Genomic DNA, 21,289 nt, shown 5'->3' with positions numbered 1-21,289 from the left:
TTAACAATATCGCTGTAATAATATTGTTTATAAAATACTGAAATTAAAACCCTACTACAGTCTGATATTTTCTTAACATTCTGTATTTTTATTCATTCGCTTGGATAATAACAAAGTTAGGTATTTTAATAACTAGTCATGTTTTTCATCAATACAGGATGTTTTGAAATAAGTATGGCAAATTTTAAGGGGTAATTCTAAACAAACCGATTACACGTAGGTATGCGCGCCATTGGTGAATATTAGAATCTTAATTGCATGTCAAAAATATGTAATAACTACCTCTTCAAACCTACCAAATTTCATTGGCATATCTCAACCGGTTTTAGAGCAATAAATATTCAGTTTGTAAGAACAATTTTAACATCCCCTATTTCGAAAACGAAGCATTTGCGAACATACGTTTAAAAGCAAACTGTCATTAATTTTTCGTGCAGAGTAAGTACCCTTTAAAGTTTGCCATACTTATTTAAAAACAAACTGCATTGATGAAAAACAAGGCTAGCTAAAAAAGTACGCACTTTTTATTCTCCAACATAAGCGAATGAATCAAAAAACAAAATGTTAAGAAAATATGAGGCTATAGTTGGGTTTTAATTTTAATATTTTATAAGCTAGACTATTCCATAGGGTGATGCGAACTTTAAGAAAAAAAACACAGTTTGATTGGTACACCTGGTATACAATAACAATTTACCTGCCTAGCAGTAGTATTATTACAGAGATATAAAAAAATCACTTCAATCGGACAACAGATTTAGGAAATACAAAACATCAAAAATGACCCGTTTTTAAGGTGGTGCGTTAATTTTTTGGAGTAGTGTGTATCACTAAACACAAAGAGTAACAAAAGAACAGTCGATTGATACAACAAATGACCAATTTAATTTAACTACAGAAAAAACTACTATAAATGTGCTTTTGTCTTGCATACATTTCACTGTAATATTTCTTTGTTCAATGCCTCAGTAGACAGTTTATCGTTATTAAATATTTCGTTATTTTGTTTACACGGTATGTACAGCCGGCATTATCTGCATAATGTGTCTCGTTATTAATACTTTTAAGTATTAGCCGCATTCTTTCAGCAAATTTTGTCTAACTGAATGAGGTCATTGCACAATCAACAGAAAAAATATACATAATAGTCTTACTATTCTATATCCCTATACCGATAAAATGTAATATGTATATTTTTTTTCAGCTACAGATTTTTAACGACATTATTGTCGGCATCGCAAGGTCGCAACGCAAAAATAAAACCTAGACAATTAATTTCAGAGCGAAGATGTCGTCTGATGGGAAAGTTTAAAAAATATTTTTTTTTTGCATTGTAATAATGATTTCTGAGTACATGTCACATGTGTAAAGTGTTATTTTAATATTAGATATTTCTGATTCGCTATGTATGTTTGTGGTATTATTCGTAATGCGCATAAGTCAAACATTCCAAATTTTTGTTAAACATTTTTTTGCCTCTCACAGAGTATCTAAGAATGTACCCGAACTAATATAATCTCTAAAACGACTCTCAGTTCTAACTACAAGACGCAAGAGTCTTGCAGGCTTAGTCTTGTTATTGCTCAAATCTTGCACGGTAAGTCTTGGTCTTGGTCTTGCTCAAATTAGAAGGTCTTGGTCTTGGTCTTGGTCTTGGTCTTGGTCTTGCAAAAATACAATAACAAGAACAAGACTGCAAGACTAAGACCGATTTTCGGCAACACTAGTGGCTAGTAGAAACGCTTCGGTTACTCAAATTTCTATTCCTTAAAGCGGGTGTATAAAACTTCGGCTCAGCTGTAGGATCTATCGCCATTAGTTTTCTTCTTCTTCATGTACCATGTCCTTTCAGAACGTTGGTTACCATCATAGCTATCTTAATTTTATTCACTGCACCTTAAATAGCATGCTTGTATCAACACCCATACCAATCTCGCAAGTTCTTCAACGATGAGGTTCTTCTTCGTCCTGGACTGCGTTTGCCTGCTATTTTTGCTTGCATAATATTTTGTAGCAACCTATATTTGGGTCCATTAATTTATTAGTGACCAAAATAGTGAAATAGTGAAACACCAAATTAAAGATGATAATTTATTTCTATAAAAGAGGAGATGTAGAGGAGATTCTGTAGAAGAGAGGCATGAAAGAAGGAAGGGGAGGCCTATATCCAAGGATGGATGTTTAGGGCTGATTAGATAGCTAGATAGAATTTATTTCTGTAAACTACACTAACTTCCCGGGAGACCTAATAACGATGCTTTACTGACCCATTCGTTTGACGGTTGAACTGATTAATCATTAAAAGTCACATCTTGACTCGTTGAACTGATTCGAAGGAATGAATTAAATGTGTGTTCTCTCTTGGTGGCAAAATGAATTGAGTCATAGCCCACGCGACCAACGAACAAAGGTTTCTATTTAGTCAGCACAATTAGTGTGCCCTAGTCGAAAATATTGTTTGTGATTTGTAATAATTAACTAAATTAAATAGCCTGTACATGTTTGCAATATAATAACAATTGCGTTAGTGTGATATACGGGGTGATTAAAAGATTATTTAATATCAAATTTGAAAATTGAATGTTTGAGATTAAACAGCGGGATATTCCTATAACATGTATTCTAGTAAGCGGGTTCGACTTTACAAAAAAATTACTTTATATTGTCCCATTCTAATGACAACTTCTTCACGTGCCAGATCAGATTTATCCGATGTTTGCGATCAAAATTGCAAAGGTTTCTTGATTTTTTGCAACAAGGAATATTTGTCCTGCACTTAATATCTGAAGTCCATTCACGAATATTTTTTAACCAAGAAATTTGTTGTTTTCCTACATTTCTACGACGCTCTATTTTGCCTTTAATTGTAGTATTCTCTAGGTACCGCTTTTCCCTCACTATATGTCCCAGAAAGACATTTTCCGATGTTTAGCCGTCTTTAGCAGTTCTCTATCTTTGTTGAGCCTTAGTGCTCCTTATTTGTTTTTCTTACTGTCTAAATATCTTCTGGGAATCTTCTGCATCCGAATATGAATCCACATTTCCAATGATTTAATTCTGTTCATGGTCAATACTTTTGGTGTTCACACTTCTGCATCATACAATAGTAAAGAGCAAACATAGTACTTAACCATTCTTTGTATTAATTCTAAACTGAGATGACTATTGCAAAGAAATGCCTTCATTTTCATAAACATTGCTATAGTCCGTTCTTTAACGGTAAAATATTGCAAAACCTCTAAATTTTAAAGAACCGCTTGGATTGACATGAAATTTGGCATACACATAGCTAATAAGTCAAAGAACAAAAGTGATATTGTGCCGATATGTGCTTTTGCCCCGGGGGTGCTTTTCACCCCCTCTTGGGGGTGAAAAATTATTCGTCCAAAGTAAGTCCGGAAATTAATAAACTGACTAATTTTAAGTGACTTTTGTTCTATAGAGTTTTTTCACTAAGTCAATACTGTTCGAGTTATTTGCCAGTGAATATGTTCATTTTTTCAACAAAATAATCACACTTTTAGACGGTTTTTTGCAAATAACTCAAATAGTACTTATTTTGTCGAAAAAACATTTTCAGCAAAAATATAGCCTGTCAAAAATTTAAAAAAATGGTGTATATATCACGTTTCTATACCTAGTAGAAGCAGAGTTATAGCTAATTAAAAATAGGTTCATATTCATCAAATTCCAAATGGCATACTTTAACGTGAAATAACAAAAATGAAGCACATTTCGGGGAAAACTCATTACAAATTATTTAAAGTGTTTAAAAGAAACTTCATTTTTGTTTTATAAAAAAAATTTCTAGCATCAAAAGTAAACAAGTTACGCTCAAAATAAAGTTATTCCCTTTTTTTTGGTAAAAAAATCGGGAAAATCACCCCCTAATTAGTATCTCAAATACTCAAATAGTATTCTTGACTCGTGTATGTATTGTTTGTATGATCTGTAAGTTTCATCGGTTCAAAGTCCTTATTTTTAAAAGGGCTCTAGTGAAAAGGGGTGGAATGAGTCACTCATCACTAATGTATGCAAACTTAGAAACACCAAATCTCAATCAACTTTTGTCTAACAGAAAAACAAAAAAAATACATGATATTCAGAAAAGCAATGCTGACTTTTTTTGTTTTTCGAGATTTTTGGTATCTAACAATTTTTAAGTTATTTTGAAAAAAAGAACATATTTTTCAAAATTAAAATTTTTAAAAATTTTACTTTAAAACCAATTTTTTTCCAAAATAAGCTATTTAAATCGATGAAACTTACATATCATATAACCACAACATAAGTAAAATAATCTGTGGAGCGGTAACGATTAATTTCATTTAAGTTGCTAATTAGGGGGTGTTCTTCCTAATTTTTTTTGCAAAAACAAAAGCGACCAACTTTATTCTGAGCGTAACTTACTTAAATTTAATGCTAGAAACTTTTTATAAAATCAGAAATAAAGCTTTTTTTAAACACTTTAAAAAAGTTATAATGGGTTTTCCCCAAAAAAGTGCTTAATTTTTTGGATATTTCACTTCGAAGTATTCTATTTGAAATTTGGTGAATAGGAATCTATTTTTCATTGGCTATAATTCTGGTTTTACGAGGTCCAGAGACCTAACGCGTACACCATTTTTTTTTACTTTTTTACAGGCTATATTTTTGTTGAGAACTTTTTTTCGACAAAATACTTACTTTTTGAATTATTTGCGAAAAACCGTCTAAAAATGTAGTTATTTTGTTGAAAAATGAAGATATTCACTCGCAAATAACTCGAAAAGTGTTGACTTAGCGAAAAAGCTCTATAGAACAAAAGTTACTTAAAATTAGTCAGTTTATCCATTTCCGGACTTATTTTAGACTTATATTTTTTCACCCACAAGAGGGGGTGAAAGTCACCCCCAGGGCAAAAGCACACATCGGCACAATATCACTTTTTTTCTTTGACATGTAAGCTATGCGTATGCCAAATTTAATGTCAATCCAAGGGGTTCTTTAAAATTTAGAGCAAAAACCGTGAAAGAATGGACTACTAGTCTGCGGTCCTATTTAGTTGGTCCATTATGACAGTTCTCTAATATCTCATTTTGTGTACTTTTTCAACTCGCCTTCTATTTAGTTGCAGCTCTGCATCTAGATATGGGTTACGACTGAGAACTAAAAATTTGATTTTATTTGAGTTTATTTTAATGCCAATTCCTCCCGTATAATAATTCGTGAATACGATCAAGCAGAATTTGGTGATCTTCAACATTTTCTGACATAATTACTGTATCGTCCGTGTATCTAATTCTATTAAGAGGAAAGGAACATTTTGACGCCTGTCAAAATTTTCAATGTATTTTAAATGTAATCATTTCTTTCGAATGCTGAGAAAACTAATAAATATTTTTGAAAAATTTAATCGCAGAATGAAAGACTACTTTATTACCGAGGGCCGAAAGTCTCTTATAATGAATAAAAAGTTTCTTTTGAATGATAAATGAAATTAAAAATCACACTAAATTTTCTCTTCTTTTCATCCCTGTAACTTATTAAAATAAACATTATAGAAGTTTTTAGAGACTTTTTGCCCTCGGTAATAAGGTAATCTTTCATTCTGCGTTTAAGTTTTTCAAAAACACTTATTAGTTTTCTCAGGATTTCTCAGGGAAAAATGAATCCCATTTAAATAGCATTGAAGCCGAAAGTTCGTAACCATCCCCTTAAGTAGTTTACCGTTGATTTTTATTTCATATAGCTATCTTCCAAGTGCCTTTTTAACACGTTGTCGGACAGTGCGTCAAATGTATAAGCAGGTGTTGTGATACTATATGTATTTTGCAAAGTAGAATAGGGAAAAATGCAACGTCTATAGACGTTGTGTCACATTACATCAATGGAAATTAGACGTCTATAGACGTTCTGTCCATCAACGTGTTAAATAACTGGTCCGACTAAACTTTGAACAATGTTGGGAATAAATGGAAAGCTTGTCTGACTCATCGGGAACCGTGGAAACATTCGTATGTACCCCAGGCTGTGGGTGAAAAATAGGTCGATTTCAGAATATAGTTCAGGAATTTTTGAAACCTATCAGGTGTTGTAAAGGACGATGCCAGGAATAACTTCTACTAAAATGTAACCAAATATATTGTGCGCTTTTTTTTCTATTGCGATTTTCATTTGTTAAATTTGCAATTTTTAATGATTTTTAATTTTGCAGCTTAGGATATTGATCTTAGAGAAAAACTTTTTAATAAAAAGTTGTAGTAAATTAAAAAAACCTACAATTGAGGTACGGTAAGTTTAATTTGGTTAATTGGTTATTGCAAAACAGCCTGCGAAATGTCCAAAATGGCCGTTTTTTACAATTGCAATATTTATTGTACAAATAATTTTTTTTATTTTTTAAAGCTCTAAAATGAAGATGTTTCAATTCCAGACATAAAAAAAATTGTAAAGCCAGATTAACGAATTTGTTGCTTAGATATTATAAATTGTTTATCCCAAGAGGTCAAATGTCGAAGGCTATAACTTTTTGAAATAAATCGTAGAGAGTTGGTGAAACATTTAGTCTCCTTCTAAAGGGTTATGCTTTCATATTCTGATGTAAATAAATGCGTAAAACATTTTTAAACCTCTAATTTTTGGGTTTGAAAAAAAAGGGGGCAAATTTCGTTATAAACATTTAGAGCTGAAGCGGGAAGTACATCCTAGGAGTTTTAACTTACAGATTATTGTTGCTGATAATTAATCGAAAATTTATAAAAAAATAAATAATTTCTACGACCAACTGAAGCCGAGATATTTTTTGGGTTTGAAAATAAGGGGGCAAATTTCGTTATGAACATTTAGAGCTGAAGCGGCCCTGTATATCCTGAGTTTCTAACTTAAAGATTATTGTTGCTGAAGACAAAACGAAGATTTATAAAAAGATAAAAATTTTCTACAACCAACTGAAACCGAGATAATTGTTTTTTTTTAAGTCGTAGCGCCTTTATTTATAACAATTAAGAAATTATTTAACAGTCACTGACTAAAGAAAGACTTATATTATCTTAAAATAAAAATTATTATTAAATGTAATTACATTTAATTATTAAAAATTATTTTTAAAATACAAACAATTTAATAATATTACCATTATAATATACAGTCTACTTACCACTGTATTTGTTTTCCTTGATAAACTTTTATATGTGAAATTTCAAATAATATTACAAAAATGATACATATATATGAAATATATAACTATATTTTTAATTTTTTTATTGTTATATAAATATAATAATAATAATATTACTTCTTACTATAATATACAATATAAAACTTTTTCTTCTTGTAGTGACTATTCTTTTTGGATTTCCCATATAAAAGTGTATCAAGAAAGTGGTAAATAGACTGTATATTATAATGGTAATATTATTAAATTGTTTTCTGTCAAAATTTAATACAAGTTACATAAAAATTTTCCGAGCGCGCGGATTTGAAGCGAGCCGGGCGATTTGCAAAATTCGACCGCTTGCAAAACACCGATTTAAAAAATAATTTTTAATAATTAAATGTAATTATATTTTATAATATTTTCTATTTTAAGATAATATAAGTCTTTCTTTAGTCAATGACTGTAAAATAATTGCTTAATTGTTATAAATAAAGGCACTACGATTTAAGAAAAAAAAACAATTATCTCGGCTTCAGTTGGTTGTAGAAAATTTCAATTTCTTTATAAATCTTCATTTCGTCTTCACCAACAATAATCTGTAAGTTAGAAACTCATAGGATATACAGGGCCGCCTCAGCTCTAAATGTTTATAACGAAATTTGCCCCCTTATTTTCAAACCCAAAAATTATCTCGGCTTCAGTTGGTCGTAGAAATTTTTTATTTTTTTATAAATTTTCGTTTCATTTTCAGCAACAATAATCTGTAAGTTAAAAACTCATAGGATGTACAGGGCCGCTTCAGCTCTAAATATTTATAACGAGATTTGCCCCCTTATTTTCAAACCCAAAAATTAGAGGTTTAAAAGTATTTTACGCATTTATTTACATCAGAATATGAAAATATAACTCTTTTGAAGGAGATTGAATGTTTCACCAGCTCTCTACGATTTTTTTTAAAGTTGTAGCCTTCGACATTTGACCTCTTGGGATAAACAATTTATAATATCTAAGCAACAAATTCGTTAATCTGGCTTTGCATTTTTTTTTATTTTTGGAATTGAAAGATCTTCATTCTAAAGCTTTAAAAAATAAAAAAAATATTTGTACAATAAATAATGCAATTGTAAAAAACGGCCATTTTGTACCTTTCTCAGGCTGTTTTGCAATAACCAATTAACGAAATTAAACTTATCATAGCTCAAATTGTAGGTTTTTAACCCTTAAGTACTAACACACCGTCTCTCAGACGGCATCGTTTGTTGAAAGTGGGATATTTCCCTTCCTAGAAAAATTTGAAGGTCATCCGTTTATGACTTTTCAAGTTGGGTTGTTATTTATTAGTATTGAATTCGGCAATTTGCTGCAGGTTGTTATTCGAAAGATATTTAGACTCAAAGTGTGATTTCCGTCTAATAGACGTTAGTGTTTCTGCCCAGATCGTCATTAAACATAATGTGCCCCAGTTCGACAAAAAGTTCAAATAAGGGAATAAACACTATGAGGAAACTCTTTTGAAATGACTTGATGAGGTAGAAGACGACGTAAGCGAAGTGGGATCAATTTGTGATGAAAATGTTGCCACTGACTACCATTGCTACACTGTACAAATTTTAGTGCCTGTCAGTTTTTTTTTGGTTTAATATTTTTTAAATTTTTTTTTATTTTCATGTTTATTACTCTTCGTTTAACTCGATTATAAATTTTTATCAAGATTCTTTAATTTGTTTCATTTTTATCACACTTTTTTTCAGAAATAAAAAGTCACACAAACAATTCTTCCATTCTTGTTATAATGTTTTGTATTTTAATAAATACAGAAAAACTAGATCAATTACTGTGTTTTTTAGATAAGTAATACTTTCAGTAAGTCATTGAAATATTTTTTTGCATTATAATATTTAACAAAAGAAAAATAACCAGTAAAATGTGAAACCCGTCTGTCAGGCGGTTAGTTAGTGTTTGCGCCATTGATTTAAGATGTTAGTACTTAAGGGTTAATTTACTACAACTTTCTATTAAATAGTTTTTCTCTAAAATCAATATCCTAAGCTACAAAATTAAAAATCATTAAAAATTGCAAATTTAACAAATGAAAATCGCAATAGAAAAAAAAGCGCACAATATTTTTGGTTACATTTTAGTAGAAGTTATTCCTGGCATCGTCCTTTAAAACACCTGATAGGTTTCAAAAATTCCTGAATTATATCTCGTTTTTTCACCCACAGCCTGGGGTAATGTGCAAATATACAAATTGGTCAGAACACGACGGAAGCTTTGAAGAAAATCCGACTTGGAGTGAGGCAACGGTGTATTTTATCACCTCTACTTTCTAATAATATCTACTCCTAATTTATTTTCAAAAAAGCCATCGATGAAGATGCAGGTATTAAAATCGATGAAATTATTTTCAATAATCTCAGATACGCAGACCACACGGTACTGATTGCTTTTAATAAAAAAGAGTTGCAACGACTTTTAAGCAGAGTGACTGAAACATTTGTTGAATATTGACTAAAACTTAAGTCTTTTAAGGCAAAACTTAGAATTATGAGGAGAACGGAGTTACAACTAATAAATCTTAGAGCGTATGGAGTAAAGTTAGAAAGATTGATAATATCGAGAGAGTTCAAAATAAATTTTTGAGGTTATGTGTTTATACAATTGGTTTTAAGGCAGGAATGTAATAATGTTGCTCTGAAGCTATTTCCTTGTGGCATTTTTATAATTAAGTATTTTCGATGGGAAATAAGCCACAATTTTACCAAAAAAATGAATTTATTAACGTTTCGACGCCCAAGTCGGGTGTCGTTGTCAAAATACAAAATAATGCAGTATTATTTTGTATTTTGACAACGACACCCGACTTAGGCGTCGAAACGTTAATAAATTTATTTTTTTGGTAAAATTGTGGCTTATTTCCCATCGAAATTACTTATAAAGTAGAAATACAGAAAAAATTCCTCTGGTTGAAAAAAAATTGTTTGTTTTTAAAATAAAATGTCTGGCTAATTGGCTCAGCCAAGGCCATCAAATTCACACACAAGAAAAATTTGGACTTGTTTTTTTAACTCAAGTTTTTTTTAAGTTTTTTGTTTTGTATTTTACCTTTACCTATATTTTTACTTTTGCGTTTATCCCCGCCCTTGGTTAATAAAAAACACCTTTTTTGTGGAAATTGCGAGCAAACTGTTTTAATCATAACTTTTTCTTTAAGAATATGCCAAGAAGTTTCTGGAGAACGGCAAATACAGAGTGAAGGGACTACAGTACGCCGGTCCGATGGGAAAAAATTTGTTTGGCATAACGACGATTTCGATTACACCAGAGGTTGTAAGTGAGCTACTAAGAAATAACAAAGATATTCCGAAAGACATCAAACAAGGACTGCTCGTCTGGAAAATTTTACCTGGGACAGCCGCTTTCAAGTAAATATGTTAATTATTAATCTTTCGGTTTATAAGGGTTTGAAGGAGTAAAATTTAATTTGATTGCATTAATACAAACTAAAGAGTGGTTTTGCAAAAAAAATTAATAACCGTCTACATTGCATTATAACCAATATTGTGTTATTGCTTATAGTAGGAGAGCTGGCAGATATTTTTGGGTAGGTATTTGAGGCGTTCTGAAAATTTTTTAGATACCTCTTCCATAATATTTTAATACAGAAATGCATAATATCCTAATACAGAAATAATGTCATTTAACAACCCCTAAATTAAAAATCATGTAAAAATTTTTATTACAAAAAATATCTTTAAGGTATCTTGTTGAGGTAATTTTTTGCGACGGATTTTAACTCTGCAAAATGCTTGCAAAACTATTTTACAAATAAATACAAAAAATATGGTTGAGGTTGGTATTTTGAGGGTATTTTTTATATTAAATATATGTATATGGAATTTTTTCGCAATTTTGGAAATAAGTTCCGCAACAGGTCGATTTTTATTTTTAAATTATGATTTTTTGGCATATATACAGCTGGTTCCTGAAACACTGATACGTAATTGACATTATATTATACAGAGAGAGTCTGTAATTTGGAATAAATTCAATATCTCAAATACTAATTGTTTTTTTGAAAAATGCTCAGACCCGTCGATTAGTATTTCAAATTGTCCTTTTTGACATGCAATTATAATGTATACAGGGTGTCCCAATTTAGAGATATGACGTCATCGTTGATTTTCTTAAATGGCAACACTATCATTTTGATTGCTATTTTGATAGGGTGTGTAAAGTTATACACAACTGCAAAATATCAAATTTTTATTCTCTACCATTTACAAGATAATAGAAAATAACAAAGTTATGTCTGTAATTTGAAATAAATTCAATAATTAAAATACCAATTTGTTTTTTTGAAAAATGCTCAGACCCGTCGATTAGTATTTTAAACTGTCATTTTTGACATACAATAATAATGTATACAGGGTGTCCCAATTTAGAGATATGACGTTATCGTTGATTTTCTTAAATGGCAATACTGTCATTTTGATAGTTATTTTGATATGGTGTGTAAAGTTATACACAACTGCAAAATTTTAAATTTTGTTCCCTATCATTTACCAGAAAATAAAAAAGTACAAAATTATGAAAAACAAGTAATCAAATAATAATTGAATTTAATTATTCCAATTAAGCAATTACTCATAATGTTGGCCCTCAATTATTGTCAAATTGTCAATGGGCAACGTTATGAGCATTTGCTTATTTGAAATAATTAAGTTCAATTATTATTTGATTACTTGTATTTCATAACTTTGTTATTTTTTATTATATTGTAAATGATAGGGAACAAAAATTTGAAATTTTGCAGTTGTGTATAACTTTACACACCCTATCAAAATAACTATCAAAATGACAGTGTTGCCATTTAAGAAACTCAACGATGACGTCATATCTCTAAATTGGGACACCCTGTATACATTATTATTGTATGTCAAAAATGACAATTTGAAATACTAATCGACGGGTCTGAGCATTTTTCAAAAAAATAATTAGTATTTTAATTATTGAATTTATTTCAAATTACAGACATAACTTGGTTATTTTCTATTATCTTCTAAATGGTAGAGAATAAAAATTTGATATTTTGCAGTTGTGTATAACTTTACACACCCTATCAAAATAGCTATCAAAATGACAGTGTTGCCATTTAAGAAAATCAACGATGACGTCATATCTCTAAATTAGGACACCCTGTATACATTATTATTGTATGTCAAAAAGGACAATTTGAAATACTAATCGACGGACTGAGCATTTTTCAAAAAAACAATTAGTATTTGAGATATTGAATTTATTCCAAATTACAGACTCTCTCTGTATTTATTATGACAGACAAATAATAAAATAGACAAACAAACAACAAACAATTGATTGCATATGTTAATTCATAAAATTGTAATAATTCTTCTTCTTGTAGTTCCCTCTCCTATCGGAGGTTGGCTATCATCATAGCTACCCGTACTTTATTGGTCTGAAAAGATCTACTGAGTTGCAACTGTAACACTCTCTTAAGTTTCTCAGTCAGGAATAATCTCTCAGACTGTAATAATTATTAAAATCTAAATTTTTATAATATTTTGAATTTATGCATTTTATAAAGAGTATATAAATGATAGTTTTTACATAAAATAGTATTTTTTTGCTGCAGTTCGATACCTAAGACGCGATGCTTTATTTCTGCGCCTAGTTGTTGTCTTTCTTCCCGGAAGCTGTGACATAATTCTTGCAGTTTTGGCATATTCAAAAGGATTCTCTTCTAATCTCTCCAAAAGCGTACGATCTTCATGAGCGGTAGATATTTTTGGTCTTCCAGAACCTGGCTTTCTTTCGAGAGTTTCTTGTTCTCTCCATCTTTTATTATTATTATAAACTGTTGTTCTGCTTACGTTAAAAGGGTTCACTACGACAGATAGTGACCAATTATCTTCCAACTTCGTTAAAATTCTTGCTTTTAGTCCTTTGCTACCATGTTGAGCCATTTTTTGAGGTTGAACAGAATAAGTTATCTGACAAATTTTAATATTTGGCAGTGATAGTGACAGTATGTAAATAATAATTGTTTATCCTTCGAAATACACTGCTCAATTGTCTACAAATTACTCTTTAAGAGTCGTATCAGTTTTTTTAGAAACCAGCTGTACCATACTAGTGTCGTCATCCATCTGGGCGTCATGACGTAATCGATGATTTTTTAAATTCAATTCTCTAATCAGTAATATAAACATTAACATAAAGAGTTGGCCATTGAAATCCAATATGTGAGGTATTCTCCAAAAAAAGTTCCAACCACGTGGAGAGAGTCCTGTGTTGCCCTGGGTAACATCCAGGTTTATCTATACCATCCAATGAATTTTATATAAATATGTAAAACATCCTTATTATTTACATTTAAAGGGTTTTTACCCGATACATTTTGGTGGCTCAGGCATGCAAATTTTGGCTTTTAAACACTGATGATGGATTCCTTAATCCGAAAACGTTTTGTATTGTGACCCTTATTTAGGGTATTTTAATATATACCTTTTACAAGAAACTTGGTATTTTTGTGATTTATGGTATACAGCCAGCTACAGGAAGTTTATTTTCCTCCTGGATTTTATTAACATAATTATTTATAAAGGGTTTCCAATTTTTTTTAATTAAATATTAATTGAGACAAAAAGGAGGATGTATGTAATTTATTTAATTCAAAATACATTTTACTGCTGTCAAAAAAACTGGAAAAATGTTTAATTGGCAAATAAATACTGTTCTACGTTAAAATTCAATGTTAAAGCTGCCACCAACCTCCCTCTTGGCAGTTTGAACATTTAATTTAAGCGAAAAGCAGTGCTTATTTTTCAAATAAACATTTCCCGTTTTCTGACAGCAACAAAATTTTACTTTGAATTAAATAATTTTTATACATTTTTCTTTTTGTCTCAATTATTAATATTCAATTAAAAAATAATTTTTCGGACATCCTGTCTAAATAAGTATGTTAATGTTTATATCACTAAATAATATAAAATTGAATAACCTTTCAATAAATATATAATTATATATTATTTACACAAATGTTTTGGCAATATATGACAAATTTATCACCATTTTGCGTGTTTTCTTTAAAAAATAAGCTTATCAGAATACATACTAAAACAGCAATCTTTTAGGGGAGGCCTGAAGGCAGGAGATATAATAACTCACATCAACGACATTCCAGTGTCAAATCCTGCTGATCTTTATTCGTCGTCTGACTACAATAAAACCGTAAAAGTCAGCTTGATACAAGAAGGAAAGAAGAAAACAATATTTCTTTATCCGGAAATGTTTATTGAAGAATTTTAAAACGTAAATTTGTAATCATAACCCTAGACACTGTAACAGTTTTCAATAAAGAAGCCTATTACAAAAACCTGTAATTTTCTTGTTAAAACTTTTTGTTTTTCATACTATATATCAGAAAAATGAAAACGTTAAATAGGTATCTAATTGAAAATACGAATAGGCGGCAGATTCGAGCAAATATTATAAGAATTATGCATTTAATGATAGAAGCACATAATTTGGACCACATCTACTACACATATAAAGGTTGAAATTTAGATATGAGGCCATCTCAGATCTTGCCTTTTACAAAAATGGCGGGCATTCAAAATGGCGATGATATATATGTGACTAATAGTACGATAACTTTTAAACGAAAAGTCCGACATCAACCAAATTTTTGATTTATGGGTTCTTTTTTTTTATGTATAATATCGAGCTCCTGAACCGGAAGAACCGGTTTACCAAAAGTTGTCTTTTTCCTGATTTTGTATGTAAAAATATATTGTTTTTATTTTCAAATCTTTCATCCTGTATTAATAAATTTTTCAAAAAGGTAATACCGGTATTGAAAAGAGCGTAAAAATATTTTTTAGGAAATATTTTTAACTTTTTAGTTATGTTAATTACCATGTAATAAATGCATAACTTATCTTCACATGTACCTATGTGCGGCAGATTCGTGCAAATATTATATAAATTATCGTGCGTTTAATGGTAGAAGCATATAATTTGGACCACATATACTACACATATACACGTTCAAATTTAGATACGAGGCCATCTCAGATTTTGCCTTTTACAAAAAAGGCGGGCATTCAAAATTACGACTGTACATATGTGACTAATAGCACGATAACTTTTGAACGAAAAGTCTGATTTCAACCAAATTTGGGATATAGGTTCTTTTTTTGATGTATAAGGTCGAACTCTTGATTCGGAAGTGTCGGTTTACCAAAAGTTGCGTTTTTTCTGATTTTTTTTAGAAAAATATTTTGTTTTTTTTTTTCAATTTTTTCACCCTGTATATATTAACTTTTCAAAAAGGTAATATGTACCCAATGTACCGGCGTTAAAAAAAAGCGTAAAAATATTTTTAGGAAATGTTTTGAACTCTTTAGTCATATTAATTACCATTTAATAAAAATGCAGAACGTATCTTCACATGTAGGTACCTACCTATGTGGGGCAGATTCGTGCAAATAATTATACATATAAGAATTATTGTGCATTTAATGATAAAAGCATATAATTTAAACCACACATACTACAGATACAAAAATTCAAATTTAGATATGAGTTCATCTCAGATTTTGTCTTTTACAAAAATGGCGGGCATTCAAAATGAATCTGTTGCCCATAGGTACATGTGAACATACATTATGCATTTATTAAATGGTATTTAACATAACTAAAAAGTTCAAAACCTTTCCTACAATAAATTTTTACACTATTTTCAATGGCGATATTATCTTTTTGAAAAATTTATATATACAGGGTGAAAGATTTGAAAAGGAAACAACATATTTTTACATAAAACAGTAAAAACACAACTTCTGGTAAACTGATTCTTTCAATTCAAGACCGCGATCTTACTCATCAAAAAAGGAACTGATTTGCCAAATTTGGTTGAAATCTGACAGCTCGTTCAAAAGATATGGTGCTATTAGTCACATATGTAGGTATAGTCGCCATTTTGAATGCCCAGCATTTTTGTAAAAAAAAAACAAAAACTGAGATGGCCTCATATCTAGATTTGAACCTTTATAACTATGTGTAGTATATGTGGTCCAAATTATATGGTTCTACCATTAAATGCACAGTAATTCTTATAATATTTGCACGAATCTGCCGCATATAGGTACATGTGAAGATACGTTATGCATTTATTAAATGGTAATTAACAGAACTAAAACGTTCAAAATATTTCCTAAAAAATATCTTTACACTCTTTTTAATGACGGTATTAACTTTTTGAAAAATTAATACATACATGGTGAAAGAATTGAAAAAAAAAGACAACATAGTTTTACATTAAAATCAGGAAAAGCACAACTTATGGTAAACCGATTCTTCCGGTTCTAGACCTCGATCTTTTACGTCAAAAAAGGAACTTATATACCAAATTTAAATGAAATCTGACATCTCGTTAAAAAGTTATGGTGATATTAGTCACATATGTATAGTCGCCATTTTGAATGCCCCTTAATTTTTGTAAATGGCAAAATCTGAGATGGCCTCGTATCTAAATTTGAACCTTTATATGTGTAGTATATGTGGTCCAAATTATATACTGCTAAATGCACAATTGTTTCACATATCGGCTGCACTAGAACGCATTTTTATAAAACTCAAAACTTTTATTGATATCAATATAACACACTGCGCAAACTCAACATTCATTTGCAAAAAAATAAAACCTGTCGACAAAAAAAAATGGATAACTTTTTATTTTTTATAATATGTTGGCAATTTTGGAGAACTTAACTTCTAGTCCTATTTGTGACGCTGCTCCCGTATGAAAAATCTTCTGATTCGGTTTCTTTGCTGATTCCTGTCCAAAAATGTCTCCTATAAACAAATCTGAAGCGTTCGGGGCAAAATTTATGGGCAGCAATTGTTTAAACAATTTTTTTAAACAAATGCCAAAAACAGTTTATTCGCCACGGAAAACATTTTTTAAGATTTTAGGATCACACATTATTGGTCTAATGGCTGTTTTGTAAATTTTGCCTTTCATTTCTGTTCCGATCTTTTATTGCTCCACATCGTTTTATTCAGGCAACCTGCGGCTCTGTTTGCTCTATTCACTTGATCTTCCACTTCAGTTTCGAGTTTTCCATAGCTAGATAGTGTGATGCCTAGATATTTAAACTTCATCACTTGTTTTATCATCTCACCCTCCGGCTGTAATTTACATCTTATTAGGATTGCTGTTATAACCATGCACAATTTTTTTTTTTGGGGAAATTAAACCGTTTATTTTCTAGCGGTTATATTAAATTGATGCAGCATACGTTGTAAATCATCTTCACGCCGGACTTCACTTGCGATTTTGTAGTCGCGCGATTGTTTTGTCGCGAAGATTGAACACATTGTTTCAAATACAAGCCAATCCACGATTATTTAGTCGCAAATAGATTGACTTGTATTTGAAAAAATGTGTTCAATTTTCGCGACAAAACAATCGCGCGACTACAAATCGCAAGTGGAGTCCGGCGCTTGAGAGATTATTGAATCGTTTGCATAGTAGATTACAGTTGAGTCCGCGAGTCTTTACCCGTGCGTCATTAATACCTGGCGAGATAAAACACATACTTTTTATCTAGCATCATTCTCTTCCATGCATAAAACTCATGACAAACCAGCTGCCGTTTGTTATTAAGTAACAACACATGTTATTTTTATGAACCATCTAGACTCAGTGCATTGAAAAGAGATAGGTACAAAAAAAGACGATTCGGTATGTTTTCATATTTTAAGCACAATTTGTTTGACGTTTCTGATTTGTTTAATTTTGTGGCTGTCAGTCAGTTGAACTTTTTGTGGTTTTTGTCGAATTTTTGCGTTTTGAAGTTTCTTTATATTACACAAACAGTTGTTTTCACAACTAATTTTATATTGGGCTTTGAAATTTTAAGGTAAATAATTATATTTAGGCAATTAATATTTAAAACATACAAAGCTAACGTCATTCACACAGTAAAGAAATGACTGTGTTTAGACAAGGCGGAAACGGCGGGTTCGTTGGGAAAAATATTCCCATGAGATATTTTTGCATAATCACATTCGTGAGACATCCCAGAATAAGGTTCAAGAAGTCGCCCACGAGAAAAGTGGGCCAATTTTTTTAACAATTTTTTTTTAATCAAATTGCAAAAATCAATATTTTGGCCCGGACTAATTTTTTACTAGGTTTTTTGGACCATTCTTGACAAAAAAGGTCTCTTATAATTTTTCTCTAAAGTTGATCTTTTTCGAGTTATAAGCAAGTTAAAATTTGAAAAACGGGAAAATGGCCATTTTTAAGGCTTAATAACTCGGTCAAAAATTATTATTTTGAAAGTCAGAAAGTGACTAAATCAAAGTTTAAAGTCGCCGTTACATGATCCTGAAGAAATCTGTGTCATTAATTTACTACTAAGCTGTTATTTTTGATTAATAAAATGAGTGGTTGTATCGTATTGACGCTGCTGTAAATGTGAGTGCGAGTAAGATGCACAATTGGACTGCTGGAATAGCTTCTCTCTCGCACTCAGCATTTACAGCCCCGCACACGTGCATGACGCTTATTATTATTACTTAAAAATAACAGCTTAGTAATAAAATAATGACAAAAATTTCTTCAGGATCTTGTAGGGGGGGCTTCAAACTTTGATTTAGTCATATATTGACTTTCATAATAATATCTTTTAACCGAGTTATTAAGCCTTGAAAATCGCCATTTTTCGTTTTTTTTTCAATTTTAAATTGCTTATAAGTCGAAAACGATCAACTTTAGAGAAAAATTATAGGAGACCTTTTTTGTCCAGAATGGTGCAGGAATATAAAGAAAAAATTGTTCGGGCCAAAAATATTGATTCTTGCAATTTGATTAAAAAAAAATTGTTAAAAAAAAATTGGCCCACTTTTCACTTTGGCGACTTCTTGAACCTTATTCTGGGATGTCTCACGAATGTGATTATGCAAAAAAATCTCATGGGAATATTTTTCCCTTCGAACCCGCCGTTTTCGCCTTGTCTAGTTTAGATTTCCGTCAAAGTGAATAAAATAACAAAAATAAAATATGTTATTGGATTTTTTTATAAATTGTTTATTTATTTATTAATCAATAATAATAAAAGAATTTATTAAGCTACTTCAAATGTAGCTGTAATTCTGCGCAAGAATTTTGAAGCAAAACTTACATTTGACATTCTATATATTTGATAACGTCAAATTTTATAATAAAACCCATAATCGGAACAGTAGCCACTTTCTGTCAGTTGTTGTTGCGTGAAATAGATTTCCGACTTATTTCGTATGCTTTAAGTGATGACGCACGGGTAAAGACTCGCGGACTCAACTGTATTTTAAGAGACGTAAGTAGCGCGCCATCAAAACGGAGAACGCGTTCCAAGATTGCGGCGTTAATTTTGAATATTTGGTTGAGATATTTGGCACACATACAGTCGGAAAAATGAAAATATACCCATGAATGATCACATCAATCACTTATTTTGTATTTGCTGTCTTTTTCTATAACAAACATTTGTTATTTATAGAAAAAGACAGCAAATACAAAATAAGTGATTGATGTGATCGTTCATAGGTATTCTTTCATTTTTCCGACTGTATTCGTAATAAAGTAATGGTAGGCGAGCCCAAGCGCGGATTTTTGCAGTTACTCGAACGTGTCAGATTATTACATGGGGATAAACCTTGTACCCTGAAAATGTACCTCTACCATATATTGGCCCTTAATGCAGGGGAGTTCGTTAAGGTGGGGCCGAAAAAAATCATTAGAAAAACTCTAAATCGTCAGATTAAGATAAGGTAAGTTAAGTACATGCAAAACGGTGTATATTTAAAAAATATGACGATTTGAGCGGGGTGTAAGGAAATGGGTGAGTCCCAAAGCTTCACAAGAAAAAAGCGAATATTTCGCGAAATGAATGACAGATCGCAAAACTAAAAACACGTGCTCAATATTTTTTAAAAATCTATCGAATGATACTAAACACGACTTCCCATGGAGATGGGTGGGGGGTAAATTTAATATTTTAATTACGAATCCCGCGATATTTAGCGAAACGAACTTCAGATCGAAAAACTAAAAAAAGGTGAAGTGGGGGGTTACTTTAAAATCTTAAATGGAAGCCCCCATTTTTTATTGAAGATTTGGATTTCTTACGTAAAAATAAGTAACTTTTATTCGAAACATTTTTTCCAATTATGGATAGATGACGCTATAATCTAAAAAAAAGGTTGTTGGAAATGGAAAATTTAATTAAAAATGGAAAGTCCCCACTAAAATGAAAAACTTTAAGTACTTAACTTTTTTTGGTTTCATGATCTACTATTCACAACCCAATAGGTCCCCATAACGCTCGAGTGACTGCACATTTAGTATACTTTGCTCCCCTACCATAAAGGATGGCGGTACAGAGCCCAATTTGAGAAATTGTTAGTTTGTGGAAATTACGTATAATTAAATACAATATTAAAAAACGAGCCTGTACCGCCATTAAGAAGAACAATAAAATACACTTTGTTCAAATAAATTTTTTATCTCATGCCTAGATTTTGTGTCACATTGGAACTACTAAAACTTTTATCTCTAACAAGAAATTGAACATATTATAACTAATAACTGATTAGGCAACATAGAGAAATAGAGAAATAGTCAGTGTTATTTTGACAAACCTGCGTCAGATTTCTAAGTGTAATAGCACGATTCTCTTATCTGTTCTGTTATCTGTATCGATATTGGTTCAATGCAGGAGTCTATTATTTTAGAATTCGTTAGTGTTGATCTATAGGGAAGTAGTGTTTATTTATAATTAATTTAATTTATTTTTGTGTAATAGAACTAAGTTTTAAGATTCTTTTTTGAAAAAATAGGTTCCTATTAATTAACTAGTTAGAGTGCTTTAGACTTTCTATGAACTAAATAAAATAAGACGGCTCTTGTTTAGCTTCAAAACGAAATGCCCAAGTAGCACCGAACGGGTTTATTAAGTCTTTTAAGGATGCTTTAAAACTGTAGAATAAAACTAACATTAAAGCCATTTGGTTTTTAAGTAAACCTTAAAGTTGCAATAAAACCGCTTTCAGCATAAAAGGGCCCACTCTGAA

At 30.7% G+C, this 21,289-nt stretch overlaps 1 protein-coding gene across 1 annotated transcript in view; it reads left to right on the top strand.

Moving 5' to 3' along the window:
- Positions 1 to 14,540, top strand: part of LOC126885264 (serine protease HTRA2, mitochondrial-like) — a 74,129-nt gene extending 59,589 nt beyond the window's left edge. Inside the window, exons 4-5 of the mRNA XM_050651751.1 lie at positions 10,353 to 10,563; positions 14,299 to 14,540. Of these exons, the coding sequence (XP_050507708.1) occupies positions 10,353 to 10,563; positions 14,299 to 14,473 (386 nt within the window). The 3' untranslated portion in view covers positions 14,474 to 14,540. The remainder of the gene's footprint in view (positions 1 to 10,352; positions 10,564 to 14,298) is intronic.
- The last annotated feature ends 6,749 nt before the right edge of the window (positions 14,541 to 21,289 follow it).

The sequence above is a fragment of the Diabrotica virgifera genome, chromosome 5 (assembly GCF_917563875.1).
Source record: "Diabrotica virgifera virgifera chromosome 5, PGI_DIABVI_V3a".
NCBI lineage: Eukaryota > Metazoa > Arthropoda > Insecta > Coleoptera > Chrysomelidae > Diabrotica > Diabrotica virgifera.
Note: the sequence above shows the minus strand (reverse complement) of the source record. Positions and strands in the feature narration are given on the sequence as shown.